This window comes from Fusarium sambucinum, chromosome II (assembly GCF_050947815.1).
Source record: "Fusarium sambucinum isolate potato_lamoka chromosome II, whole genome shotgun sequence".
NCBI lineage: Eukaryota > Fungi > Ascomycota > Sordariomycetes > Hypocreales > Nectriaceae > Fusarium > Fusarium sambucinum.
This window is the reverse complement of record NC_139293.1, coordinates 787177-813042: the sequence shown is the minus strand read 5'-3', so window position 1 is coordinate 813042 and position 25866 is coordinate 787177. Positions and strand designations below refer to the sequence as shown.

Below are 25866 nucleotides of genomic sequence, written 5' to 3'. Positions count from 1 at the left end.
ACTTTTTTATTATTATTTTTACTTTTTTTTATTAATAGTTTTATTATATAAAGAAAAAGAAAATATTTACTATTATTTTATTATTTTATATAACTTTATTTTAATATAGAGTTTTATTAAAAGCTTATTTAAAAGTATAGCCTTATAGCCTTATAATATTATTAAATTATTAGATATTTACTATTTAGGCTATCTTATTTCTTTATAAAATAATCGAAAGTCTCAAAGATATAAATAAACTTATCTAGGGTAATAAAATTACAAGATTACAGGGTAACATATGCCAAGCCATGACCACTTCTTATTCTTAGTCCAAGCGCCAAGAAATCCAGACTCCAGGCCTGAGCCACCCCAGCACTGAAAGAAACCCCCTGTCTAACGGTTTTTTAGCGCATTGCAGTAGCGCATGTCGGAGTGTAACTTTAGCGTCTATGCCAGCCAGTTGGAGAGCCTTCTCCAGTTTGAACAGGAGATGGAGAAATCTGTGTTACAATCCGCGGCATCTTGTCCTTTCTTTGGTGCGGGCATAACAATGGATCTAGTTTGCGTCATTTTTGTAACTCTAGAGTATCATTGAGAAGCGAAAGTTTACTTGGGAATATGAATCGGTCCCACTGCAACGCTCTTCACGCACGTGGGCTCTCTCGGTGGTGAATAGTCCGTCTGGTAGTTGAGAAGTCCGTCTGGTCCAAACTTAAACTTTCTGTTTCAATCTCAGTCTCGTCTCAAGTCCAATCACGGGTCAAGGCAATGCTCTACATGACACGCGCATAAGATAACCTCGTCTTCAACAACTACTAGTCGGGTTGCGCGTATGAAAACCGAGCAAGGAGTACCCAGCCATGCTTATTTCCACCATCTCGAACACCCCGTAATAGATCCACAGCCCTCCAAAAGCTTACATGTTGCAGCACACTTACAGTACAGATCACTCTTTGACCCCTGTCGGGTCACTGGGTCTTCTGCTCATTGTGGCGCGACATTTGCCGAGTCTGGCTTTCAGTTTCTAACAGGCTTCTTCTTCTAAACCCCGATGACATGAGCTAAGCATAGATTACCGTAATAAGGTTGTTGCAGAAATATTGCACTGGATGGTAAGACCCAGCCGAGTGACAGACCCCGATTTATGACAAGGATTCCAAATATACTCTACGTGATGTCGGGAAGAACAGGATAGGAGTTGGAAATATTTAAATATTGGACACTTCCTCTCGTTGTTCTCAGATCTGGCAGAAGCAGTTCCAACCAACCATCACCGTTTTTGACTTTATCTTCACTTTGGCAACCGTTTCCCCGCCAAGTTCAACTTTCTTTTAACATTGACACCTTGTTCGAGTCCTTCATCATGTATTCTTGGATCCCTTTTTTGGTTACCTTTGCGCCTCAGGCATTGGCGTCTTGTGCTTATGGAACTCATCTGCACCGAAGAGCTGATGTGATTGAGGCCCCCAAGTTTGGGTACTCAGCTGCTAATGTAAGTGTTCATCCCAACTGTCTACCAGCGGGGTGGGCTGCAGTCAAGCTGACACTTCTTAATAGGGACCTGCCAATTGGTTCAACCTAGACCCCAAGGCCAATGAGCTTTGCGCAACTGGAAAGCATCAGTCTCCCATCAACCTGTCCGGCGGCACCCACAAGGTCCTCTCGGCATCGGACCTTCAGATTGTGATCCCCGACTTCAAAGATGGCGCAGAGTTTGAGAACCTCGGTAGCACCGTTGAAGTCGTCACTGAAGGCATGGGCGGTAAAATCACCCTCGATGACACCGTCTACCACCTGAAGCAGTTCCACTTCCACCTCCCCAGTGAGCATCTCGATGACGGCACCAGCATGGCCATGGAGATGCACATGGTTCACCAAAGCGAGGACAAGAAACTCGCCGTCATTGGAATTTACATCGATCTCGACGACGGACTTCCCTACGCTACCAACAAAGCCAGGGCTGCTGCTCGGGAGGCGACCAGCAAGGATTACAAGACGACCCACGCTCAAAAATCCACCGTCGCTACCACCGTCCTCAACTCGGTGGATAAGATTGCAACCCTGGGCGAGACTACCCACACCAAGCCTCTCAAGATGTCCGAGATCGTCTCTCTTCTCAACGCTGGCGAGTTCCAATCGTAAGTCGCCTATTCCGAAGCGAAGTAATAGTCTGATGTAAGATATGCTGACATTTTTCTCCGTCTAGATACTCTGGTTCGCTTACTACACCGCCCTGCAGTGAGGGCGTCACTTGGCTCGTCTCCACACAAAAGGTTTCTATCCCTACCAAGACTTACCTCAAGGCCCGATCTGTTATTGGCTACAATGCTCGCTTCCCTCAGAACTCTCCCGGAGAGGAGAATGTTTTGAGCATGCTTGCTGACGAGGTTGATGCGGAGTAAATGTGTATCATTGGGTGGTTGGGTAAATAAGAGGAGTTTGTCATTTTGGACGGGCGGTTATTTGAGCGATTGTATCCTTTTCTTGTCCATATTTTATACACTGTACTTATTCGATATATGATATATACCAGCATGTATTATGATCATTTCCGAAACCTGCCCCCTGCATTGTCTTTGCCAAGTGGATAAACGAATATTTCTTCGCCTTCGGCAATCAATGTCCAAGAAACGGATAAAAGTCCGTCAAATATAGGATAAATCTATCATCATGATCCGGGTTGATATCGTCGCTAGACGCCACGGCCCCCTAGTCTGCATCTTGGCAACTCCAACGTCTGGAGAAACGTGGGGAACCGTTCGATTTCTCCATCTCTAGTCTGTTGTAGTTAACCTTGGCTGGTAGTTTACAGCGCTGATCCTCTAGTCTCCCCCACCTGTTTATGCAGTGCGCCCGTTGAACGTTTAACGGCGCTACGTCACCTGCTGTCAAGTTGCGATAGTCGTCAAGTCTTGGCATCGAAAGGTTTTGGGAGACTATGTTTGATGAGAGTGGGTTTGTCGCGAGTCAAGTAGTGAGGCTTTTGGAGATCAATGCACCAATTGGCGGTTAGGCTTATTAGTAACGAGCGACTGTGGATAGCGACCCCTCGCAATTTCAGGACTACCGTAAAGATAAAGTCTATTTCTTTGAACTTTTTCCGATAACGAGCTCGGTAAGGCAGAAAGTCGGACCACCGACCAAATGATGGACCATTGCTCAGAAGATACTAGCATTTGCCGAACTTCACAATTCTTGACTATCGGCAAGAAAATGACAACTAACGCTTCTCCTGTAAATACAATTACAAGACCCTGATGCTGACTCCGTCATCCTAGGCAAGGCAAAGCCTCGGCCTAGGCACAGGTTTTCTTTCTTCTAGGCCTCTTTCTCAATCTTTGTCTTAGTCTTAGTCCTTTGCATTTTTCAATCTTTGTGAGGGAAATAAATTTATACTCTCCGGAGGGGCCTGCAGCCGGATAAACTTCAGTGGCAGGGGCCTCCTTAAGCAAAGGGCAACCTAATCTTTCGCCTACGACTCCGGCAGCTATAATAGCTTTAACTTAAAGGTTAACTTAAAGGTTAATTTGATTCAAAGGTTAATTACAACGGCAAGACATTATAGGTCTAGTTTAAACTAATGGCTTTACGATTTAATAATTCTAACTTATAGCCGAACCTGCTAATTAACACTTTTAATAGGCAAAGCTAGAAGGAACTTCTATACACTTCGTCACTGTAAACTTCCTTGCGTGTCGGCTTTGCCTAATAAAAAAGGTAAGATCTATTTCATGTTATATTCACCTATACTATAGACAGCTCAGTCAGGGTATCAGCCACAAAGCAGAGATGAGCAGCATGCAAGACTAAGTTCATATTATTCGAAGATGCAATATTACAACTTTACTATGCGATTTGCAAAAGGACGACACGCCTAGCGGTCACAGCAATTTTCCTAATCCCTTATACGATATGTCTGTTGGTGTCATAACAAGTCAATGACCATTTAGTTTCCTTGATTCTTGACGACTGTTGAATATTCGTGTCCTGAGATCCGCTAAAGGTGCAGCAATAGAGGCGCAATTGGCAAGTAGCAACAGCATCGTCCACTTGTTGGCTACTCAAATGCAAGGTATTTATTGAAAAATAAAAATGTCATCGGACGCCTTCATTCACAGTGAAACCAGACCAACGTATCGAAGCATTCATGTGCCTAATGAAACCACTGTTATGCCCCTTGGTATGGCGTATCTATATTCCCCCACTCGAATCTGATGAAGTTGAATACAATTAAAAATCTTCCTCATCACTATGAAAGACGTCAGCATCTGAAGCGTATTCATCCCTTCCACTATTTCTCAATGCTATGATTAATCCGTGTCCAAAGTCATCCCAGAATGTTGGCCGTCTGATCATGTCGTTAAGTGCCGTTCTCCCGTTACCGTCAACAACGTCAAGATTGACGCCATGGGAACGAAGGACATTTATTATGGCTTCAGGGTTATGTGTTGGTGAGTATAGCATTATGCGGTTCCCTTCGTCTCTAATGAATCCTCGATAGTCTCTGAAGGATTCTCGATAGTCTCTGACGGATTCTACTTCATCTGTGAAGGGAAGGGAATTTTTGGTGAGAGAATGCAAAGGTGTGTTGTGTTTGTTGTCTCGCGCATAGGCATCAAGGCCATAATCGAGTAGCGTTGACACCAGCCACGGCGATCCAAAAGCACATGCATAGTGTAGAAGTGTCCTCCCCGAGTGATTAGTCGCTTTGAAATCAATTCCCTGGCCACGCAGCAAACTGGTAATAAGCGCATTCAATCCGTCGTCAATGATCTCAGGATGAAGATGGCCGAGTCCTTTCTTTCTATTCTCTTGTGGAAGGGGATCGAATTTAGCAGCCCATGGACCTATATCTTCGCCGTCTGTATTAATCCTGCCCCCGATACTACTTTTAATGGGCATACAGAATCTCCAATTATCCAAATGAACAATAAGGTCGTGTACATTACACCACCTTTGAGCGTTTGGACAGGGACTAGCACCACTGCGTATGGCTGTATCCAAAATCACATTAAAGGCCTCCAATACTTCTTGAATAGTAGCAAGACGAGTGAAATGGTGTGACCAGAATGATAAAGCATATCGACCGAAAGGCTCTCCTTGAGGCTCAGCGTCGGTGGAAACAATTCGGAGAAAAAGATAGTAGATGCAGGATTGTAACATTGTGATATGGCATTTATCAAGAGAGAAACGATTATGCCAGATACCAAGTGAATTGGATATTCTTGTTTCGTGTTGCTGGAGAAGATACTCTCGTGCGGTTTGGTGAACAAGAAATACCCGAGAATGTATAACACGGATGAAATGCCCGCATACGTTCTTCAGGTGGTTTTCAACGGAACTCTTTAGATTGAACTCGAGCTCCTTGAAAGATGCTTGTTGTGGGGTGACTGCCATTGCCACATTGAGTTCTTCGAGAGTCAAAGGTCGAGCCGCCGCCAGAATCAACTCGAGAAGTTTCTTAGCTTCATTCGAACCATGGCTCCGCTCAAGTAGCTTTGAATATATCGCGTATATATCCTCGTTGCCCAAAAGGTCCTCGAGTTCCTTCTGAGATGCACCAGATGATGCCGCTTCTTCGAGGAGGTCTATCATGAGCGTCGTCCACAGAAAGGTTCGGTCGGCCTTTGTAATGAGGGTCCTTTCAAGCCCCGACAAGAGATCATGCGGTAAGCCCTGACCACTGAGCTCATTGATGTGACTGCGAACTACTAGCTCCACATCCTCGCTAATGGGACCTGTCTGGTCTTCGCCGCGAAGGCGAACGGTTGCAATATTCCGACTGAAAGAATACTTGATAACATTCTCCGGGCGGCTCAGAAGAATGACCTTGAAATATGGTTTCTTGCTCAGTGGCTTTGCATGATATAGCTTGTTCAGATGTTTCAACAGTTGACTCTGTGAGTTCTTTTCACACTCATCCAAGGCATCGAGAATAATAAGTAGGTTAGTGGCAGATGGGTCGTTGGCGATACCAGAAAGAACATCCCACAAACTATCGAAGTCTTCGAACATGGCATTGCCTTTGCTTTCGAACACCTTGAATGCATGCCGTAGCAAAGCCTTGTCGTCAGTAAGTATCTGATGTAGTAGTGCTCGTAGCGCAAAGAGCGAACTGCGTTGGTCGTCACTGTCGTCCTTAAAGAAGAAGTGACAGACAAACTCAGGACGTGATTTTTCTGCCTTTTTTTCTTTTCGCACAGAATCTACCAGAAACTTGGCCAAAACTGATTTTCCGCATCCAGGGTCTGCCGACACCCAGAGGAGGCTGGAAGCGTCCTTGTTCCTCCACTCGCGATATTCTGGGTGTCTCAGAAACCATTCACAGGTGCCTGCGACTCGATCTGGATTTCTTTCACGATAAGATTCGTAGTTCTTATGATAGAAGCCGCGAAGACATTCGAGTTGTTGTTCATATGACAGATCTTTCATCATTCTTAGCTATAGACTTATGTAACTTCTATAGAAGTATCACTTACTGGCAGGATAAGAGACTTCGTTCTTTATCAGAGCACTGATCATTTCTTCCAAGGGAGAGCAAGCACGGGTGAAACTCCTTTTCCCGGCCCCAGAGTTCGAGAACTTGCACATGCTGATATGGTTCCCATCGATAGGCACTGGAATCTCGTTTGGTAGATTCAAGATAGCAGATTCCTTGGCCACAATCTATAGCATAGTCAGCGTCATGTTGATTGTACACATTGACAATAGTTCTGGAACTAGGCTGAGTTCTTACTTGTGCATTAAGATAGTCCATCTTCTCTGTTTCGTAGAAAGTGACAATATGCAATGCCTTGCTGCGATCCACGAAAGACTGAGTGATCTCATATAGCGCTTGCGAGTTCTTTTTGAGATCATTGACCACCTTCGTGTTGGTATTGATCCCCAAGGTGGACGCTTTGAGAATCGATGCAAGCACCTTGCCGAAGTCTGCTGATGACGATCCACCGTGCGGTGTTCCAAAGAAAGCTACACCACGAATATGCTTAAGAAGATCGGTGTACCTATCGCGCTCCCGAGCTCTCACCAACGCCTTGTATCTTGTTAGTCAACGACATCATAAAACGAAGAGGGACAAACTTACTTGTTTGAAGACGATGCCACCCAGACTGTGACAAATAAATATGATAGGCCGTGTCTTTTCCTGGTGGCTTGTCCTGCATGACATGAGGTCCGAAAGAAGACCCTCGACGAAGTCGCCGATGCCTGCCGTGGATTTGCTGAACTGAACATTGGCATTGTATCCATAGGACATAATTCTGGCATTAGGTATGCGCTCAGGAAGCATGTCTTCTAGCCAGTTGAGTCTACTTCCATTTGTCGACGATGTGGACCAGGTTTTGTAGTAATGACCGTTAAGACCATGAATAGCCACGATGTCGACAATGCCAGATTCATCCCGACCTTTTTCAACAAAAGTGAACAATCCCCGGCAATCTGCTCCATCCTCCTTCCCTTCTCTGAAAACCTTGGACAAAACTTCCCGGCATCGTCGTCGCATTTCCGGTCGGTCCCGAACAATGGTGAATGGCGAATTAAAAGTGTCTGATTCGGGCCACCGATCTTAGATACAATAGTAGCGTAATGAATGAGATGTGTTTGTTTATGAAAGTAATGGTGGAGCTTCAAACGTATCTTCTGTGATGGCAAAGTAACAGAGGGAAACAAGATGATCTGATGCAAATCAAGAGCGGGGTATATCTTGCATATGTCAAGGCTTTCAGGTCACATTGTCTCAGCCTCCATGTTCCGCTTACGAGATGGCTCCCAACTTGGAGCCAGGCTGAGGCTGAAATGAGGCCAGCCATACCTGCGGGGTCTCAATCATTAACACAGAACAACACGTACAGCTTCAATACTGCCTAGGGTGCCTACTCAACAAACCGTATACCGTCATAAGATTCGCCAATGCAACCAAGGACGGCACAGTTGAAGTTGAATAGGCTACGAGGGCGAACCCGCTATTACGATTATATTGGTATAGAGAGATATGTGTATTCCTGTGAAGACGATATGTATATACTACTTAATCTGTTTGATCGATCGTCTACGTAGTTGTGACCTATGTTCTCGATGTAATCATACAAATTGCACGACAGGTTCTTGAATTTCTATCAGGCTATTATCTCGCCGGTACAGAGGACACGAGTCCCGCTCTCTAATTCTGTCTGTGGTGGCCTTTGCCAACTCACGACCTGTTCACCCCTGGCCCACGCATCCTGTCTTCTCTCAAAGAAGTTATCCATCATGACATTGGATGACTCCCTATTTACCTTTCTCACCAAAACGGACTTCTTCGGTGGCTTTGGCATTGATGGCCAGTCGATGGATCTTGGATATTTTGCCTGATGCACATGTTCTGCCCTCCTCTTCTGCCATTCTTGCAGCAGAGTCTGATATGATTCAAGTGGATGGTCAAGCACCACGTCCGGATGTTTCACCCATTCTGACCCCAGGTTGTTGAGGTTTTGGTCTTCCTGAGACATACCCCGGACACTGTCATTCCGAGTAATGATCTTAAAGGCAGTGAATATTACTCCCTTGACATCGTTCCGAGCTTTGACATACGCCTCTCCTTCTTCAGGTGGATGATTGATGCGTGCTGCAAAGTTGAAGTCGAAGAGCATGATACAGTCTGTTGTTTCGTTGACGACAAGATTTCGCGGAGCAATGTCTTGGTGTGAGATGCCGTATACGAGGTTCAACTCGTCTGAGACCTCTATAAGCTGCTGTAGCCATTTGAGCTTGAAAACACCCGACTTGTTGTCCTCAAGACTACCCCCTGGCACATAAACGCTGGTGAATCCAACAACGCCTCCCTCGATCTCATCAATAACGACTCGGTCAAACGGAACAATGTTTTCGTGACGTGGGAGACGCATCCACAGATTCATCTCTTTCCAGGATGCTCTTGCATACTGCCACATGGAGTAGTATTTGAAGACGGCCTGTTCATTGGTTAGTCTATTATCTTCATAAACGAAAACTTCCCAGCGCTGGTGGTAGACTTTTGAACAAATTCGTCCGTACCCGGAGGATATGCAACGAGGTCAGCATCGGGGCCAAGCCTGTCGAGTTCTTCAAGCTCGTTGCGTCTGATTGTCTGGGCTCCGTCTGGAAGTGAAGCTTCTTGCAGTAATAGATTATTGTTTTTATAATCCTTAAGCTTTTGCCTAGGCCTTCTTAATTTCCTCTAGGTTTTTAATAAAGGTTAATCTATTTATATAAATTAAATTTTTAATAATAATTAAATCTAAGATTCTTTTAAAATAAGGTTTTTTCTATAGTATAACTCTTTTAATATAAACCTTATAATAAAGATTATAAAGGAAGCTTTTATTATATTAAAGATAATAATAATTCCTTTTTTTTATAATCTTAATTAATATTATTTAATTAAATAAAATTAATTAAATTAATTAATTCTAGTCTTTTATTATATATAATTAACTTATTATAATTCTTATATATAATATTAATTATTATTAAGCTAAAGGCTATTAATCCTAATTATTATTTTAATAGCTTATATTTTAATATAATTAAAATTATAATTAATTATAATAAAGATATTAAGCTATATATAAAGGCAATAAACCTTTATATAATAAAAAAAAAATTATTTTTATAAAAGTTAAGCTAATAGCTTTTACTTATAAATTAAATTTCTTAATTTTATATAAAAAGAATAAGTAAAAAAAAAAAAAAAAAAAAATTAAAATAAAAAAAAGGCTAAAGAAAATATAATAATTAAAAAAGATTATTTTAAAGGAAAAAATTAAACTATTTAAATAATAAAATAAATTCTTTAAGGTATTTAATAAGACTATTTTATATAATAAGTAATTTAATTAATTAAAGAGGTAAATAATAATAATAGCTAAAGCCTTTAAGTTATAGCTATTAGAAGAAGTTTAAATAAAAAAGCCTAAAGTTAAAGGCTTAATGCAGATTATCTAGTTAATTAACTAAATAATACTGCTTCTATTATAAGAGATTCATAATATTATCAACTAGGTTGCAGTAATGGATAGTGTATGCAGTAGTTCATGTCATCGTTCGCATCAGTATGCGTAGAGATAATCTCTCCACTTTCTTATACGTAAATCCTGTAAGCTTTGGGAGATATCTGATAATTGAGGTGGCGATAATGTTCAATGGCAAGGCTATCGTCGTCCTGCTCACCGTCCATCGTCACCGAAACTACCCGTCTCTGGTCCCAGTCGACAACATGCCAAGTACTTGGTCCGCCGCCAACGCGGATATCGCCACTCAAGCAAAAATACTTTGAATCCTCGTCAATCATGGCCGTTTGGAAGTCGGGTTATAGTTTCTCATAGGAGATAAAATATCCGAAATAGTGGTATGATGTTGCATGAGTAGATGTCGCTGCAGATTTAAGAATGCGGGGTTAGTCACTAGACCAGCCATTAACTGAAATCTCCCGATAGAGAGTGTCGGCTTAGGATACAGATTTATCATGGGAGCTCTGTACCGGCCGTCAGGTTGAAAATGGCGACAGAGCGACTGTTACACAATACGAGTATTAAAAACTTGGTGGCTTTGCTGGGGACTCCATTGGAGCATTTTTGACTATTGATATCATGTTGACCCATGAAATGAGGTGATTTCAAAGCCTTCTCTTGCAAAACCTGTTCTTGCCGGCTCTGCAAATCGTACATACTAAATATAAGCATGATAATAACAACACCTGTGTTAATAAAGCTGAGCCTAAGATTGAAGTCATAGTCTACAATTGTTTCTACTAGTCTAGCGATTCATTGACTTCTCCTTTGTAGGTCAGTAGATAGAAAACATAAGGCCAGCCCCAATTTCTAGAGCGAATATGGCCTCGCTAATCGATGTTCCGGTCGGAGATTTATTAAGATGAATGTATTGTAACAAGCGCTGCATTTAATCTTTATTCGTGCAGTGAAGCTCTAACTTTACTGATTGACTCCAACACTGGGAACTCCTTCCTTTTATTGGCTTCTACAGCCTGCCGCCTTTTCTTCAGGTAAAGCTCTTGTTTTTGGCGCATCTGTTCCTCTGCCTCGGTGAGACAAGTCTGAACTTGGGGAGGTCGGTCACGTTTAGTACCAACGTCCATTTTGACGTTGGACCAAAAGGTAGAGTGTTTCACATCAATTACTTTGGGTTTAATTCAGCTGTAAAGAAACGGAAAACTTAAGGGACTGAGGGGAGAACTCACGAGACTGGTGCGTGACTGGGTGTAAGTGGTATGCATTACGCCAGCTATCAATCCAGGCGATCGCGTTGAGGTCATCATGCAGATCCTGACGTTTCATATCAAAGAATGCGTTAGTTTGATCACGTTGATCAATAAAGACATACATCTCAAGAAGGAGTTGACGACCGAGTAGGACATCTGAAGTGAGACCGTCGAGGATGTAAAAATTCTGCATGCGAGGACCCGTTCGTAGTGTCTTAGATGTGGGTTTATCGAGAGGGTTAAATCTTGCACGGAAACAGCCACTGATGGTGGCCATCGATCCGTCCGCAAGCTGAACGAACTGGTGTTGTTGATCGGTGGGCTCAATTGAGAGTCCGGAACGGGCAGCAAATTCGGGAGAGGCAAGATTTATCTCTACCCCTACATCGACGTTCGCCTCACCTGGAGTACCGCTGATGAAGCACTGGAGTACTCGACGAGGTGCTTCGATGTGAAGTATCCGTTGAGGGTACAATGTTGTCTTATATGGGCGAGGAGAGCGTACCAATCGGTTAAGGTGAGTTGTGAAAGTTCTTGTCTTATGAAGAAATTTTCCGCCCACGGTGACAGACATGGCGAGAGGCTCAAGGATATGGAACTTAATAGGGAGGTCCAATGCTTCCTCTGAGGGGAAGGAAAAAAATGTCCATACTATCCCTTTACACGTAATAACGCGACCATTTGCCAGCTTGTACTTGTTACTCATGCATTCGCAAGAGAAACAATTGCCGACATTTAGCTTGAGATGCTTTACCACACTTGCAGACATGACGTTGTCATTGGATCCCATATCAGGAGTAGCCATGAAACGCTGACCTGCGACTATCAGGGGCAACTCAACGTCAACGTCCTGAGAGTCTTTTTCAATCGTCACTCCAAAGAGTGTTGTGCTTGGTTCACGCTGTTTATACTTATGTTTTGGATGGCTTCTTCGAAACCGCGTTTGCTTCATTGACGTCAACTACCTCGACTTCAGATTAGTGGAATGCTTGCATACAGGGGCTAAATTTGAGAACGAGAAAAACTCAGAGAACCAGTAGGAGGTAGAGAATTGATATGAGTACTTACAAGGAGTGAGATGAAGTCAAAGAAGAGTTGGATACACGAAACTAACCCAATCAACCACCCTGGCTGTAATCTATCAAGAAAATCTCCTGACTGGGTCGAATTTTTGCAAACTGTCGACCACCTCTCCCTATTCAGTCTGTCAATGGCGTTTTTGTCTTGTTGGATTTCTTCACTCATTGGTTTCCTGGTTCGCAGCAAGATTTTCAAACATTCCTTGAATTGCTGAAGTTCGCCACCAACTATAGCTTCAATAGAGGATCTCAGCTCATTCTTTCTGATAAGTACTTCGTAAGCCTCATGAACTCTCTTGAATTCTCTGTGTGGATTTGTCTTCGTGGTCGGGTTCTTGTATAGCCTACGGATGTGGCTATATAGGCGCACACGATATATAAAATGAATTTTAGGAAGCTGGGCATCCCGTGCCACTCCCAGAGTCTCATATGGGTCAATCCAGAGTGTAGACGCCATGTCGAAAAACAAACCCGTCAAGGCTGATGGCTGAGGAGGTTTAACGATGACCATGGCCATCACAGTGGCCTGAATCAGGATCATGCGAAGCGGGGAATCGTCAGGTGACCAAGGACTTCAGGCTGTATCCGGCAGAACTCGCAGATAGGTTGCCAGCGACCAATCATTGGTATTTACATGTTATGTTACACAAGCTGTGGCTGCAGGGCTTCCTCCAAACGTGAATATGACGATCTATTGGCCCCATCGCAATGACAGCGACCTTTGGAAAATGAATGGCGATGCCAAGACGCATGGTTTACCTTTTCTTCCAGGGCCTCCCTCTTTCTTTAACTTCATCACCGCTGAGTTTGACGATAGCACTATGATACACAAGCGCTTCAGTCGCTTATCTGGAATAAACTTGCTTTGTTCGAGAGCAAACATATAGAATTGGAAGCTAACCAGGAGTCCTTCGACAGTGAAGCCCTCAAGGCGACGATGGATGAAAAGAGCATTACTATAGAATGGAAGGCGTTTGCGACTAAGGCGACAGGCGGTTCAACAAGGGACATTCAAAGGATGGGGTTGGCTAGGAAGACAAGAGGGACCTTGAAAGAATACAGTCTCGATCCACACTCTCACATAGCATGACATGGGTACCACACAATCTGCCAGAGGGCGATTTGACAAGCCATGTTGTAGATGTTCAACACGGGTTACTATTGGATTTGGATATCTTCCCATTGAAACACTAATCCTCTGACGGTTGTCCTCAGGCTAGAAGATGAAAGTTGTGGGCGAGTGATGAAAGAAGCGAGGCGTTCCATGTTCCTAAAAGGTCCGTACTCAGTACCGTAGACCGGTAAGCAACTTAGCCCCTGTTCTCTGTTCATAGTCGGCGACGCAGGCTGGCATTCAGTAATCGTTCCGGCCTGCTGAAATTTGCCGAGCATTGTTCGCCCGGGAATAGGATTGTGTTGATAACCATACTCACACCGAAACTCGCAGATCGTCGCGAAAATAACCACCCGACGGATGACTCAGCGGAATTTGTAAACTGTCCGATGTATCCGTAGTTTCGGTTTGAAATGAGATATTAGCTTTGTGGATAAAGTGGGTTAGCAACGATCTGAATGACGGAGTAGGAAGTTAGAAAGACAGGGATCGAGCCCCAATGGATACTTTTCACTTTCTCCATATACCGACCATCGCCCACCTACTCCATGCCTCAGATCGATGGGACTATGTCAATGCCGATGCTCGTATAAAAGTCACAATGTAGAGTTCAAATTCTTCTTCCTTCTTCATCAACTTACTTCTACTTTCTCCTCTGATTCTCTCTTGATTTGTGTAACACCATGTTACTAAACGTTGTATTCGCTAATATCTGGATGTTGGCGGCCTTGCCGGTCATTTACTGGCTGGGCTGGATCATCTACACACTCACATTCCACCCTTTGAGGAAGATTCCAGGACCCTTTCTAGCAACCATCTCACGTCTGTGGTATATGCGCAAGATCTGGACAGAAGATGTTGAGAAGGATGAAAGAGCTCTTCATGTCAAGTACGGCCCGCTCATCCGCATTGCACCAAATGAAGTATCATGCTCCGAGTAAGTCATGAAGTAATCCAACTACAGAACAATCCAAAACTGATACCAACGGCAGCCCTGAGGCTTTCGCGACCATCTACCGCTTCTCCAACGCATTGGACAAAGCACAATTCTATGAGCCCTACAATACAACCGGCTTCAGTCCCCATGGTGATGTCTTCTCATGCAAGAGCGACAAAAAGCACGGCCAAAGGCGAAGGATCACCAGTAACATCTACTCCATGACAAATGTGGCCAAGTCAGAGGAGTACATCGATTCTTGTAGTGATCTCCTGACGGAGAGATTGGGCCAGTTCGCAGATTCAGGCAAGCCTTGTGATATTGGAGAGTGGCTTCACTGGTAAGAATATCAATACTTTTCTTACATCGAAATCATATCTCATATTTTACTAGGTACACATTCGACATTATCGGAGAGCTATTCTACGGCCGTGCGTTCGGATTTATTGACGAAGGCAAGGATCAGAATGATTGGATTAAGTCTCTGGACAAGATGATCCCATTCGTTTGCTTAATGGGTGTTGCCCCGCCAGTTTTACGACCCTTGATCGGCATGGGATGTATGCTATCGTCTGTGGGTAAAGAAATTGCAAAGGGAGTGTACGTTACCACAAGCAAGGCTTCCAAAAATCAAGACTCCGGCTAATATAATGAGAATAGCAAAAATATCGGAGAGTCGTCCGCACGGCTAATGGAGGAGGCCTATGCCTCCCGTCTCGAGGCTCCCCGAACCGATATGACCCAACAAGTCTTCAACATCTATGAAAAGAATGGCGAAAAGATGGACTACCGCTGGGGTGATGTTGAGCAAGAGTCATATGGCGCGCTTTTTGCAGGCAGTGACACTACGGCCATTGCTTTCCGCTCATTATTCTACCATCTCATGCACAGTCCCGAAGTCTATCGTCGACTCGAGGCTGAGATTGATCAAGCAGTTGAGAAAGGTCATCTAAGCATGCCTGCTACCTACAAACAGGCGAGCCAATTGCCGTATCTCTGTGCTTGCATCAAAGAAGCTCTGCGTATCTGGCCCGGCGCACAACTTTGTAAGTGATGATGTAACGTCTTTCAACCTTTTCAACCGGTCTGACTTTTGTGTAAAACAGCCCTGCCTCGAACAGTACCTCCTGAGGGTATGACACTATGCGGCCAGTTCATCCCCGGAGGCTATGTTGTTGGCATCAACGCAGCCGTGATGCATTTCGACAAAAAGGTGTTTGGCGCGGATGCCGAGACCTTCAACCCTGATCGATGGATGGACCCAGCCCGCGCTAACTACATGGACAAGTACATGATGGCTTTCGGTGGTGGCACTCGTACGTGCCTGGGTAAAAACATTGCATTGATCGAGTTGCACAAGTTGACTCCTCAGCTTATTCGACACTATCGGTTTGAGTTTTATGACCAGACCAAGACCCAGTGGCATACTAGAAACACCTTCTTTGCTCGACAGGAGGGCATCGTCGCCCGTGTCAAGCACCGAAAGCACTAGCTAGCGACTATAGAGAGCTTGCTCGGGAATCTGGTTAGACATGGATTGGGACGGGCTTCGAGAGTCCTTTATGGAGAGAAACCGTGTCATGTAGAAATATATTAGATTCATAGACCTCAATTATGCGGAAGAAACAAAGTTTATCGTGTTGAAAAGAAATGTTCTTTGTGTTTCTCTGTATTTCCAAAACTAGTCCTGATGCACATTAAACCTGGACTGCCATTCTGCGTGCCTGGTGACTACTTGTACAGACGAGCAGCTCGGTCGATATCGTTCCAGTAAGTGCATTGACGGGACCGAGTGCTGTCCTCTTCCACAACTGTAAAGTTTCCTGGGTTCACTAAAAGTTGTTTCGGATACCCAGTACCCACGTCGCCCGTTGCTTTGTATTCGGGCCACTCCACGGTACCATCCAACCTTTCTTTGTTAGGATTACCCGTGAGTACGAAACTGTTGATGTAGCCAAAGTAAATGCGGGCGGTTTCAGGGTAGGGCACATGTGGATCATTCCATGTATAAGCCCAATCTGCAGAATGAGGGATGCCTTTCCAGGACTGAGCAACTAATGGGAAATCAGGCGTGTTAAATCGAAGTCTCCAAGTTGGGACTCCTGCCCGCGATGTTGTCTCGGCTGTCTTACGGCTAGGGCAGATATAAGACATATCAGACCACGAAGCTGAGATACGGTTATACTGCGTGCTGTTTGGAGAGCTGGCCCATGGGGAGTCAGGATGCGCAACGGGGTCCGGGTAGAGCTCATTTATAAGAGCGATGTCAGTGACGTTAAGACCAGGGCTGATTCGGTGCCAAAACTGGATAAAATCATCATTCGTTTCCAAGTTTCCTGGGGTGTAATATTTCCCTTCGTCAGAGGTATGGGTTGTGATGATGGGGAGATGATGAAAGGTTCCCTCAATCTCACTTTGAGATCCTGCCTTCTCGACAAAGAGACCCCCAATCGATGGCTGCCAGGGCCAGTTCAGTTGATCTTTAGCATCTTCATAAGTTTTAGCTGAGTAGATTCTGATCTTCTCCGCCGATGCATGGCGCAAACATTCCATTTGCTCTTTGTCGCCAACGTCCACGGAACAATTGATGTAATCCATAAGTCCTGCAAAGTCCTTCTTATATCGAGGATATTCCGGGCCTGGAAAGGAACGAGCTGTAGGTGATCCTGACTGTAGAATGGCCCTTGCAAAGAGTGGTTTGTTCTTGTCGGCACCATAATTGTGAAAATATTGGAATGCCGTTGAGTGCGCGCCAGCTGAAAGGCCACCGAGAGTGATTTGATCAGGGTCTCCACCAAATGAGCTCAGATGCCTTTGTAGAAACTGCAGAAAGAAGTGTTGATCCTGTAAACCTAGATTGAGGAGGCCTTGACGTTCAAACAGTTTACTAGGCAGGAATCCGAAGGAGTTGAGACGATAGTTAAAGGTGACAACAGCCACTGGGCTGGCAGAAGAGGCGACGAAAGCAGCACCATCGAAGTCCCGGGCTGAGAATGATGCAAACCCGCCTCCGTGGATCCAAACAAGAGTTGGGAGCTTTTGACTGAGCGGAACTCCGTGCGTACGATAAACGTTGAAGTTTAGGCATGCTTCGTCTTGCTCATCAGAGTATGGATATTTCAAATCCTGCAAGCAGACGGCCCCGTACTTTGTAGCATTTCGACCTCCGTCAAAGGCTGGAGGTTGTGATTGTAATTCACGAAACCGTCGGTCGCCCACAGGCTGGGCGGCATAATCGATACCAAGCCAAGCGTCAACTTCGTTGAGCAGCTTATCGCCCATCAAAGTCGCCGATATGTTCGTTCCAGAGAAAACTCCATAGTCTTTCAAAGTGACTTGAGGGATAGTATCATTGGCTGTGGCTTGTAAAGAGAAGAGGACTGACCCCAGAAAGGCAACAGAACTAAGAGATGCGTACATCTTGTCTAACAAAGCCGTAGGTTCAAGATGACACAACATGATTCGGAAGAGGATTCAAAGGGTATATATATCGGATGGGGTAGTATCACTTAGACTGATTCAAAATAAGTTGGAGTGTTTTAGGCCCCCTCATGTTGAGCACGAGATATTACCTGACTGGGTAAGGCTCAGGTTAGCCGATGTGAGGTAATAAGCGTAGAGGGTTGCTTATCTCGGGCGCCTAATCTGGATACCGATAACTACAAGACTATCCCCGCAATGTGCTTTGATGGTCTAAAATGCAGTTATGGTATTCAATTGGCAAGATAGGATAAGGTTTAAAGTTAAGATCCGACTCTACCATTCACAAGACAGGCTAAGAGATGCACCTATTCAGTGAAGTAGCAACTCCGCAAGCTTGTTCGGCATGGGGCATGACGAGACTACGGTATATATGTAGATGATTAACTCTTTCGGGCAGCTCGATCTCATTTTCTATCTCAATCCTGGGGTAACACTAAGCCGAAAGTGTCTAATGGATTTCATTTTTAAGATGATATAAACCTGTGATCTCGACATTAACGACTAGACAGTTTCAACGACGCTAAACAGCCAACGTCTTCAATAAACGTAATAATGATGTAGTACACTATATAGTCGCATAAGCGGAAGTATATAGTAATGTGTTCTAAGTATTTAAAGTGTCATTAAACATAGCTGTATGCTATTGCGTCCATGAAGCCAATTGACCGTCCCAGCTACTTTGTAAAGCTGAGTTGATTGAACCTAGTATTGTGGTTTTATATGAGTTTCTCCAAGATGCTATATAATGGGGATGATTGGAGCGGTATCATAGACCCAATAGAAAGAAAGAAGAGATCGAACCGCATTCGACAGAGAGCTTGGCGTGAGTTCTACCCTTACTCCTTGCAGTAGAAGCAACCTACAGGTTTCTTTTGTCAATAGCCCATCTAACAAACTTTCGGGAAATAGAAAAAGAGTAACTGCCAAATCTAACACAGAAGCTCATAACACCAGTCTATACTGTGAAGGTTATAGCATGCTCGCTGGCGTCAACCAACCCAGATAGGACACAAGTGAACACAGCTCGCCTGCAATTGAGTCACTAGAGAATTCGCAATAGAAAAGCTCAATACTATGAGATATAATACCAAAAGTAGACGGCGGAGTCTTAGTCAAAGACACAGAAGCTTATACCACCACGTCAGCCTTACTCGACGTTTACTACGCCAGGCCAACTACCTCATGCGATTGCTTTTCCACTCTCGGTAGATCACTGCCTTATCACGCTTTTCCAATACAATGTTACTCGCGCTATGGTGCTTAATTTGACATCACTCTCACTACTGCATCACCTTCCTCCAGGATGTGCTAGCTCATTCAGCGTAGCCGAGATCGAGGATGTCGCCAATGCTGCCATGTTCTTTAAAAACGACTCTAGCCTACGGTCAGACAATTAGAATCCACTGTAAGAAAACTAAGTTGGCCTAATGAAATATCCCTTCAATTCCAATTGTATCGTCTCAGCAAACAAACTAGTCTTAACCCAGGATCAGATTAATTTCTCAAAGCTTCCAATTCGTCCTCAGGCACTGCATCCTTAAATAGCAAATTGGTGAACTTCAAACTGTTCATTCTTTCTTATGGTTCTGTTTGAGGTGTACCTATCAGATTCCATTTCTCATACAGCCGAATTCCGCGACCAGCTCTGCTATCGGTGGCATTGAAGTTGATTCAACTGGGCGAGATACGAAAACCTCAGCACAAAGGTAACCCTGATCCTCGTAACCAATTGGGTCCAGTCCACGCGCAAGCACATGTGCAACAGCGTCATTCTGCTCCTGGGCTGACGCGAAACGACGCTGGCGTAGCACAAGTCCCGGGAGGTTCTCCGTTACAAGGCCGTATTGTTTCAAGGCGGACGCGATGTCATTGTAGGAGGCAGTCCGAATCACGGTACTAGCAACCCAAACTTTGCCTTTGCCGACCACAGCCATGATGCGAGCAAAGGTACGAGATGTCACATAGCCCACACCACCTGTGCTGATAACGAGACTCACATCCTTCAGTGCCCTGCAGAGATTGGGAGAAGGATCCTGGACTTCTAGATCCTCTGCCCATCCATTATCAATCAAGCCGGCGTCTAATGCATAACGAAGAGCATTTTCTGCCTTGTCAAGCCCGAACACTATGGGTTTGGGAGACCGCTGCCGACTTGCAAAGAGTTTCTTGTCTGCCTGGATTTGTTTTTCGGGACTCGTATTTGTGTAATGGGCTGTCCAAGTGCCAAGGTCCAAGTGGTGCCGTAGCAGACCTCCGTTGATACCGTATGAGCAGCAGACGTCCAAGATTGCTGAAGCTCTCGTAGCCTGAGAAGAGAGTTGATGAAGTCTCTGGAATAAGGGACGTACTTGTTGCGGAATTGTATACTCGAGGGGGGCCAAGGTGGTGAAATAAGCCCTCGGGTTTTGTTGGTTATAAATATCGGTGAAATCCGCTTTCTGGGCCGAGGTAGCTTCGACTTGGTTCTTTTTGTAGGTCATTGCTAAGAACATATAAGGGCATAGAATGCATCCTCCAATATAGCTACTCTGATTTTTTGCGTGACCTCAGTCCTATATAAATAAATCCAGATTTGTTTATCGGAACCTTGATGACTGTGTGAGACATGGGGATCACAGCCTAAACCAGTCGTTTATTGTCACAGAAAGGGTTTTCTGCATTCACAAGGTAGCCTGATTCTTGCAAATGGCCATGCAGGGTATACCGGTAAAGGCAGGTGTTGCCATTATGCTGATTCATCAATATCTAGGATGACCAGATCGCTGTTGACCTACCTATATAAGACAGAGAAGCGGGGCCACCAGACCCAATCAACTGTTTGTGACATGCAAGTAGAGTTATTTCAAGAAGGTTGTGGCTTATGAAAGACGGATAATTGCCATCAGCGTCGTTCGATTAGTTCTATGCGAGTATATCCGGACATCTTGTGGGCGTTTTACCGAACTATCCTAATGTTGAAATTAACCTGGAATGAGTACGCATGAGGCAAGATCAACCTGGGGCTTTAATATATAGGACATTTTACTGGATTAGAATCTACTTGGAGAAGTATAAGACGATCTAATGAGATAGATCTCTCTCAAGTTTCATTTGTATTGCCTTGCCAAATAAACTGCCCTCAACCTGAAAACCGATTCAATCTCTCAAAGCTGCCAACTCCACCTCCGGCACTGCATCCATAAACTCCCCCCTCTTGGGCAGATCCTTCAATCCCTTGGCAGTTGCAGAAACACATCTGCTCATAGGTGTACCGTATTTGAACATTCCCTCACTAATAGGATTGAACCAATCCTTCTCCAGAAACTCCCGATCAAAAGATCCAAGACTCAGATGGAAAGAATCACACCAGCCCTCAGGCATTTTCCCTTGATAGCAGAATTCGGGTGCAAGCTTCAAGTGATAGCACAAGGGCGTTCCACAACGACCACAAAAGCTGCGTGATATAGCAGCGCTGGCCGTAATGGAGTGGAAGAAACGCAGCCAGGTTTTATTCTCGCCTGTTGCACGGAGAACATCTACGGCTGGGACGTAAGGAGGACGTTCGGCGTCAGCCTTCTCTGCGTCATAGTCCTCTGCCGTAGGATCGACAATGCGGCCAGATACAATCTCTGTCTCTGAAGAGGGTGCTGTGGCGGATACAGTGAGCATAGGTGCTGGAATGACGACCAGGCCAGTAGCAAGAAATGCACCGGCTGCCCTGCGACAGTCGTTACAGTGGCATGTAAAGGTCGATGGAAGCTTGATCCCGACTGCTGGAGGCATCATTGGATGGAGGGGACGTTCGTCGATGGATGGAACGGCGACACGATAACGGATGGCGCCGCAAGAGCAGCCACCAGTAACGTTGACAGGTTCATTGGGAAGAGGCATGGTGATAAAGATAGGTGATAATGCTCGATAGAGTTCTGATTATGAATTCGAGAACTTGTCTATGTATTCTATTTAAATACTTGTTTGTTACCGAGGCTGACCCTATTCATTACCGTGAGGCGCTCTTGTCAGTCCTCAATTGTTGGTCATTTGCGTGATTATTTCCCTAAACATCCAAGACGTATAAGAATCGGGATGCCCTGTGATCATTCCACCAGTTGTCGGGTCTAAGTTGGGCTAGCCTACGCTTGGAGTTTTCGTATTGACTGGATCGCTAACCAAGGTAGCCACTCAGCTGAAAACAAGGGCATCCACACAGCGGAACGAATTTCCTCCGTCTGAGCGAATGCCTGCAAAATAGTCGTGAACAGATACCTACAAGATGTTGACTATGTTTTATGACGTCGTGATGCGCTACTTGATTCCGCAGTGGGGAAGGTGAGAATCTTATTATTATGCTTATGCAGCCTAGTATTGTGCTAAAATCAGCGTTAATATTGATTAATCTACTGGTCTTCGAGACTGTATGAACCCTCGCCCGACTTGCATCAGTATTGAGAATCTGCTTTTTGTCTCATGGAATTACCGTATCAACTCGTGAAATTGGATAGCATAAACTGGCGCTTTTTCGGTGGATCTTTCAGAAACCCACTGAAAGTCTCCTTTGCTATTGACTTGGCTGGCTATTATACGGAAATAGAGACCATCTCCATTTATTCAGACCTATAAGAGCTCTTTACATTGCCCGTATAAGCTCTGCATTTTTGAAGAAACCAATGTCTCGAGTTAATACAGTATATCTGGAAGCTTGACTTCGACTTTAATCTAATCACGAAAAAATGGATCTTAAACAAATTAACTCATAAAGATTTTTAAGAGGATATTTTAATCTCAAAGTCGAAACTCGTTAAACAAGCAACAAATTTAGTGGCATTCTGATAATGACTAACTTCTAATTAGTGATAGATATTATGTTCTCCTATTAGGTTAAACTCTAATTTAAAGATGGTACATTTATAAAGATAATAGATGAATTTCCGACTTCTAAAGAACCACTGATTCACACATCTCAGCTGTGCCTTATATCTCCTCTAAGCCGATTACTCGGTGTTTTCCTACAAGATTAACCATTAGCAAAGCAGTCAATCAGATCCCAACGGTAAACTTACACATCTGAACGATGCAATACGCTGAGGAACGCTAGAACCATCTCCAGTCAGCTGTCCTACGGAGATACACGACTTTTCATCTCCATAGTCTCCAATGCCACTGCAGTCGTTGGCTGAATAAAATCGGCAGACAGAGCCTGTATCAGGTTTGGGTTTGGCTGACTTCGCAGGGAATGTGCCCTTGCACTCCCCAATCTTCTCGCCGCCACCTTTTATCCAGTGTTCGCATTCAGTGCCGTCGTTCAAACTAGCACCGAAGTTGTAGCAATCAAACTTTTCACCGGTGAAGATCTGGTACTCTGTTTCCCCACCGACTTCGCAGTTGTTGTCTTCGTTCATGAATCTCACTACATAGGTTAGACAAGATATGGTTACTATGAGATAGGAGATGCGTACCAAACCAAGCTGATGCGCTTTGGGTAACAGCAAGGAGGGTGAACAGCTTTGTAATTGGAAACTTCATTGTGAGATAAGTAAGTTGTATTAGGGAAGAAAGATGGAGGATTTGAGTAATGACTTGGAAGTAAGAGACATGCGAGTATCACTTACTTATACATCTCACAGTGCTTCTAATCAGACTATTGAAGAACACGTCATGTCTTCATACGCGAACAAAGATGTGTCTGCCAAGAATCGAAGGATGCTATCCACAAAGGTTCCAAACAAGGCACAGATGATGATCGTCTCGTATATCGGCATTGGAGGAACAGGTCCCATCTGGGGTGAAGGTTTAAGTATTGCCGGAAGATTATCATTACTTAAGAATGATGCGAATATTAAGATCCAAGTCACCAAATCAAGACTATCGTGAAATTTGTTCCAATTAGAATCGGCGAGTGGAGAGCCGAGCTGAATCTTACTGTGGAGAGTGAATCCTTCGATGTCCAAGCTTGGGGATTGGCATCTTCTAAGATAAGCGCTTAGATAAACGACTGGACCCAGACTAACGGAGTTGAGTGCCGGATGGGTTAAAGCCAGTTGATTCTCTTCCTATATCGAGTATGTGAGTCATGCAGATTTGTTCTGAGGTTTCTAGACTTGGTAAATGTCATGATATCTTACGTCCTGGTACCCTTTCACTTACTTTGAGTGGTATGGTATATTGATGAACATGGTTTATAATAGAAATATACATATCTAAGCGTATCTCATCAGGTTTCTACTGGAGGGTTCTCATTGGAATGTCTTCCACAGTACTCTCAACTGCCACTTCACGCCTCACATCTATCTTAGACCACTTCCCTGACTTGTCGTCTGTCTCACCAGAGTCATTTACGTATAAGCCATCGGTCGACCCTTGCAAACTTCCACTATCATCAAGGCGTTCAAAGGAACCATGAAACTCGCTACCACCGTGTACAGTTGTCGTATTCTTCCCACGGCTGGACTTTTGTCCAATTGTAACCAGTGTGGCAAGCCTGTTCTTATCATCGGTATTGTTGGACTCTCCTTCTTGCTTTGACTTTGAGGTACTCATAGCAGTAGTCATCTTGATTAAAATACGCTTCAAAAGTGGTGCACACGGCGGCATACAGGCTGCAATGATAGCGAGGCAGATCTCGCTTGAAGACGCTAGGTTTCCATAGAGAAGAGTTTGGGTGATGTTTTCTGATGTCTTGAAGATGAGGTATAAAACTAGGCGCGCAACCGAGGCAAGTACAACACTGGACGACAGACTCATTAGCAGGTGGACATCTAAGCGGTACTTCAACACATACCTGCCACCCATTAGGAATATAGATGTAAGAGCCCATTTCTTATCCCTGCCCATCTGCAACCGCCAAATCTCACGGATTGGAAGGGCAACAGTAACGAGGTCGAAAATGATGTTGGGAATCGTGATTCCAATATAGAATTTGTTCGAGTCGATGCATTTGCTCGGTATCGAGTGATCCCAGTAGCCCTCAACTGGGTTACAGGTGAAGACTATTATCAGTAGTTAGAATAAATTCTCAATAGCCACAGGCTCTCAAGCTCACGAACAAGAAAGGGTGAAGATGGTTCTAAGGTGACGTACTGCTTACTAGTATTACAGCAACTCCCCAACTAGCCATCATAGAAGCCAGCATGTATGTAGAATAACGGATTAACGTTGATGTAATGAAGATACGATAGTACATAGCGAGAACTGCTATCTTTGATAGCGGACATGCAAAGCCGTAGGAGATTTCAACAGCAAGGACAGACTATTAATAAGTATTAATGAGGGGGCTACATGGCCACAAGACGGAAATACATACCTTGAAGAAGTTGGTAAGTCCGCCATCGAATTCTTCCTGAACTTTGGTGATATTTTCTCCATAGCCATAATGCACCGCTGCCTCTAGTTAATATCGCGAACATCACAGCTAACAGACATAACATCAGTAGACTTACCGAAACCTTCAGAAATAAGAAGAGCATGGCTTGTCACCTTTGCAAGTTAGTAAAATACTACATCAAGTCAAACTTATGGGGAAACCCTACCAATGCAGCTATAGCGATATATTCATCAGTTTTCCACGGAGTCTTTGTAACATATCGAGAGGTATAAAGTCGCAAGAAAACAAAAACATTAGCAATGACACTGAGTGTAGCATGAGGGGCAATTAGAATACTGGAAAGGTTGCGGTTAGAAGAGTAAGTAGAGCTATCCATCATAAGTAAACAACATGTGTTGTTCACTTAAAATGTATTAAAAATTAGGGTTTCTCCACAAGGATATATAAATAAATAAAAGATTTTACTTACAGTACCTTTGGGTAGGGCCCTTACATCTACTTACGCCTCCAGCTTGGCATTCCTATCCTTTCCAGCCGCTTTGGGTTACATCGTTGAAGAATAGTATAAAAAGTACTCTGTGCTACTCCCCAATTGGTGGGTATAAGCAATAATCATTGTGCTCAGACAGGGTCCTAGCGTTTCAATTAGACATATCCAGACATACTAACGCGAGGCGAGGGAATGTGGGAGCCGTTTGCAACAAAAAGACTGCTGTGCCTCAAGCTAGACAGTTGGGC

The 25866-nt window shown here is 44.2% G+C and overlaps 11 protein-coding genes across 11 annotated transcripts; 2 read left to right on the top strand and 9 right to left on the bottom strand.

Moving 5' to 3' along the window:
• Positions 1–1345: 1345 nt before the first annotated feature.
• Positions 1346–2384, top strand: FSST1_007059 (alpha carbonic anhydrase; the record flags this gene model as incomplete). Its single annotated transcript, XM_083236633.1, has 3 exons — positions 1346–1474; positions 1540–2120; positions 2189–2384. The coding sequence occupies 3 exons, from the start codon at positions 1346–1348 to the stop codon at positions 2382–2384; spliced, it is 906 nt and encodes a 301-aa protein (XP_083083020.1).
• A 1828-nt stretch (positions 2385–4212) lies between these two features.
• Positions 4213–6417, bottom strand: FSST1_007058 (uncharacterized protein; the record flags this gene model as incomplete). Its single annotated transcript, XM_083236632.1, has 1 exon — positions 4213–6417. One exon carries the CDS (start codon positions 6415–6417, stop codon positions 4213–4215), a length of 2205 nt encoding a protein of 734 aa, XP_083083019.1.
• Positions 6418–6453: 36 nt separating this feature from the next.
• FSST1_007057 (uncharacterized protein) lies at positions 6454–7483 on the bottom strand (the record flags this gene model as incomplete). The annotated part of the gene is made up of 3 exons (XM_083236631.1): positions 6454–6648; positions 6719–7015; positions 7067–7483. The coding sequence occupies 3 exons, from the start codon at positions 7481–7483 to the stop codon at positions 6454–6456; spliced, it is 909 nt and encodes a 302-aa protein (XP_083083018.1).
• Positions 7484–8096: 613 nt separating this feature from the next.
• On the bottom strand, positions 8097–8909 carry FSST1_007056 (uncharacterized protein; the record flags this gene model as incomplete). The annotated part of the gene is made up of 1 exon (XM_083236630.1): positions 8097–8909. One exon carries the CDS (start codon positions 8907–8909, stop codon positions 8097–8099), a length of 813 nt encoding a protein of 270 aa, XP_083083017.1.
• Positions 8910–10903: 1994 nt separating this feature from the next.
• FSST1_007055 (uncharacterized protein) lies at positions 10904–12751 on the bottom strand (the record flags this gene model as incomplete). The annotated part of the gene is made up of 3 exons (XM_083236629.1): positions 10904–11133; positions 11195–12176; positions 12284–12751. The coding sequence occupies 3 exons, from the start codon at positions 12749–12751 to the stop codon at positions 10904–10906; spliced, it is 1680 nt and encodes a 559-aa protein (XP_083083016.1).
• Positions 12752–14091: 1340 nt separating this feature from the next.
• On the top strand, positions 14092–15837 carry FSST1_007054 (cytochrome P450; the record flags this gene model as incomplete). The annotated part of the gene is made up of 5 exons (XM_083236628.1): positions 14092–14345; positions 14401–14685; positions 14739–14945; positions 15006–15391; positions 15452–15837. The coding sequence occupies 5 exons, from the start codon at positions 14092–14094 to the stop codon at positions 15835–15837; spliced, it is 1518 nt and encodes a 505-aa protein (XP_083083015.1).
• Positions 15838–16076: 239 nt separating this feature from the next.
• On the bottom strand, positions 16077–17765 carry FSST1_007053 (Alpha/Beta hydrolase protein; the record flags this gene model as incomplete). Its single annotated transcript, XM_083236627.1, has 1 exon — positions 16077–17765. The coding sequence occupies one exon, from the start codon at positions 17763–17765 to the stop codon at positions 16077–16079; it is 1689 nt and encodes a 562-aa protein (XP_083083014.1).
• Positions 17766–19322: 1557 nt separating this feature from the next.
• FSST1_007052 (uncharacterized protein) lies at positions 19323–20308 on the bottom strand (the record flags this gene model as incomplete). The annotated part of the gene is made up of 2 exons (XM_083236624.1): positions 19323–19357; positions 19453–20308. The coding sequence occupies 2 exons, from the start codon at positions 20306–20308 to the stop codon at positions 19323–19325; spliced, it is 891 nt and encodes a 296-aa protein (XP_083083013.1).
• Positions 20309–20963: 655 nt separating this feature from the next.
• On the bottom strand, positions 20964–21698 carry FSST1_007051 (GFA family protein; the record flags this gene model as incomplete). The annotated part of the gene is made up of 1 exon (XM_083236623.1): positions 20964–21698. One exon carries the CDS (start codon positions 21696–21698, stop codon positions 20964–20966), a length of 735 nt encoding a protein of 244 aa, XP_083083012.1.
• A 1100-nt stretch (positions 21699–22798) lies between these two features.
• Positions 22799–23330, bottom strand: FSST1_007050 (uncharacterized protein; the record flags this gene model as incomplete). The annotated part of the gene is made up of 3 exons (XM_083236622.1): positions 22799–22813; positions 22868–23214; positions 23264–23330. 3 exons carry the CDS (start codon positions 23328–23330, stop codon positions 22799–22801), a joined length of 429 nt encoding a protein of 142 aa, XP_083083011.1.
• A 696-nt stretch (positions 23331–24026) lies between these two features.
• Positions 24027–25504, bottom strand: FSST1_007049 (uncharacterized protein; the record flags this gene model as incomplete). Its single annotated transcript, XM_083236621.1, has 6 exons — positions 24027–24531; positions 24586–24793; positions 24885–25053; positions 25108–25190; positions 25244–25280; positions 25334–25504. 6 exons carry the CDS (start codon positions 25502–25504, stop codon positions 24027–24029), a joined length of 1173 nt encoding a protein of 390 aa, XP_083083010.1.
• Positions 25505–25866: the final 362 nt, after the last annotated feature.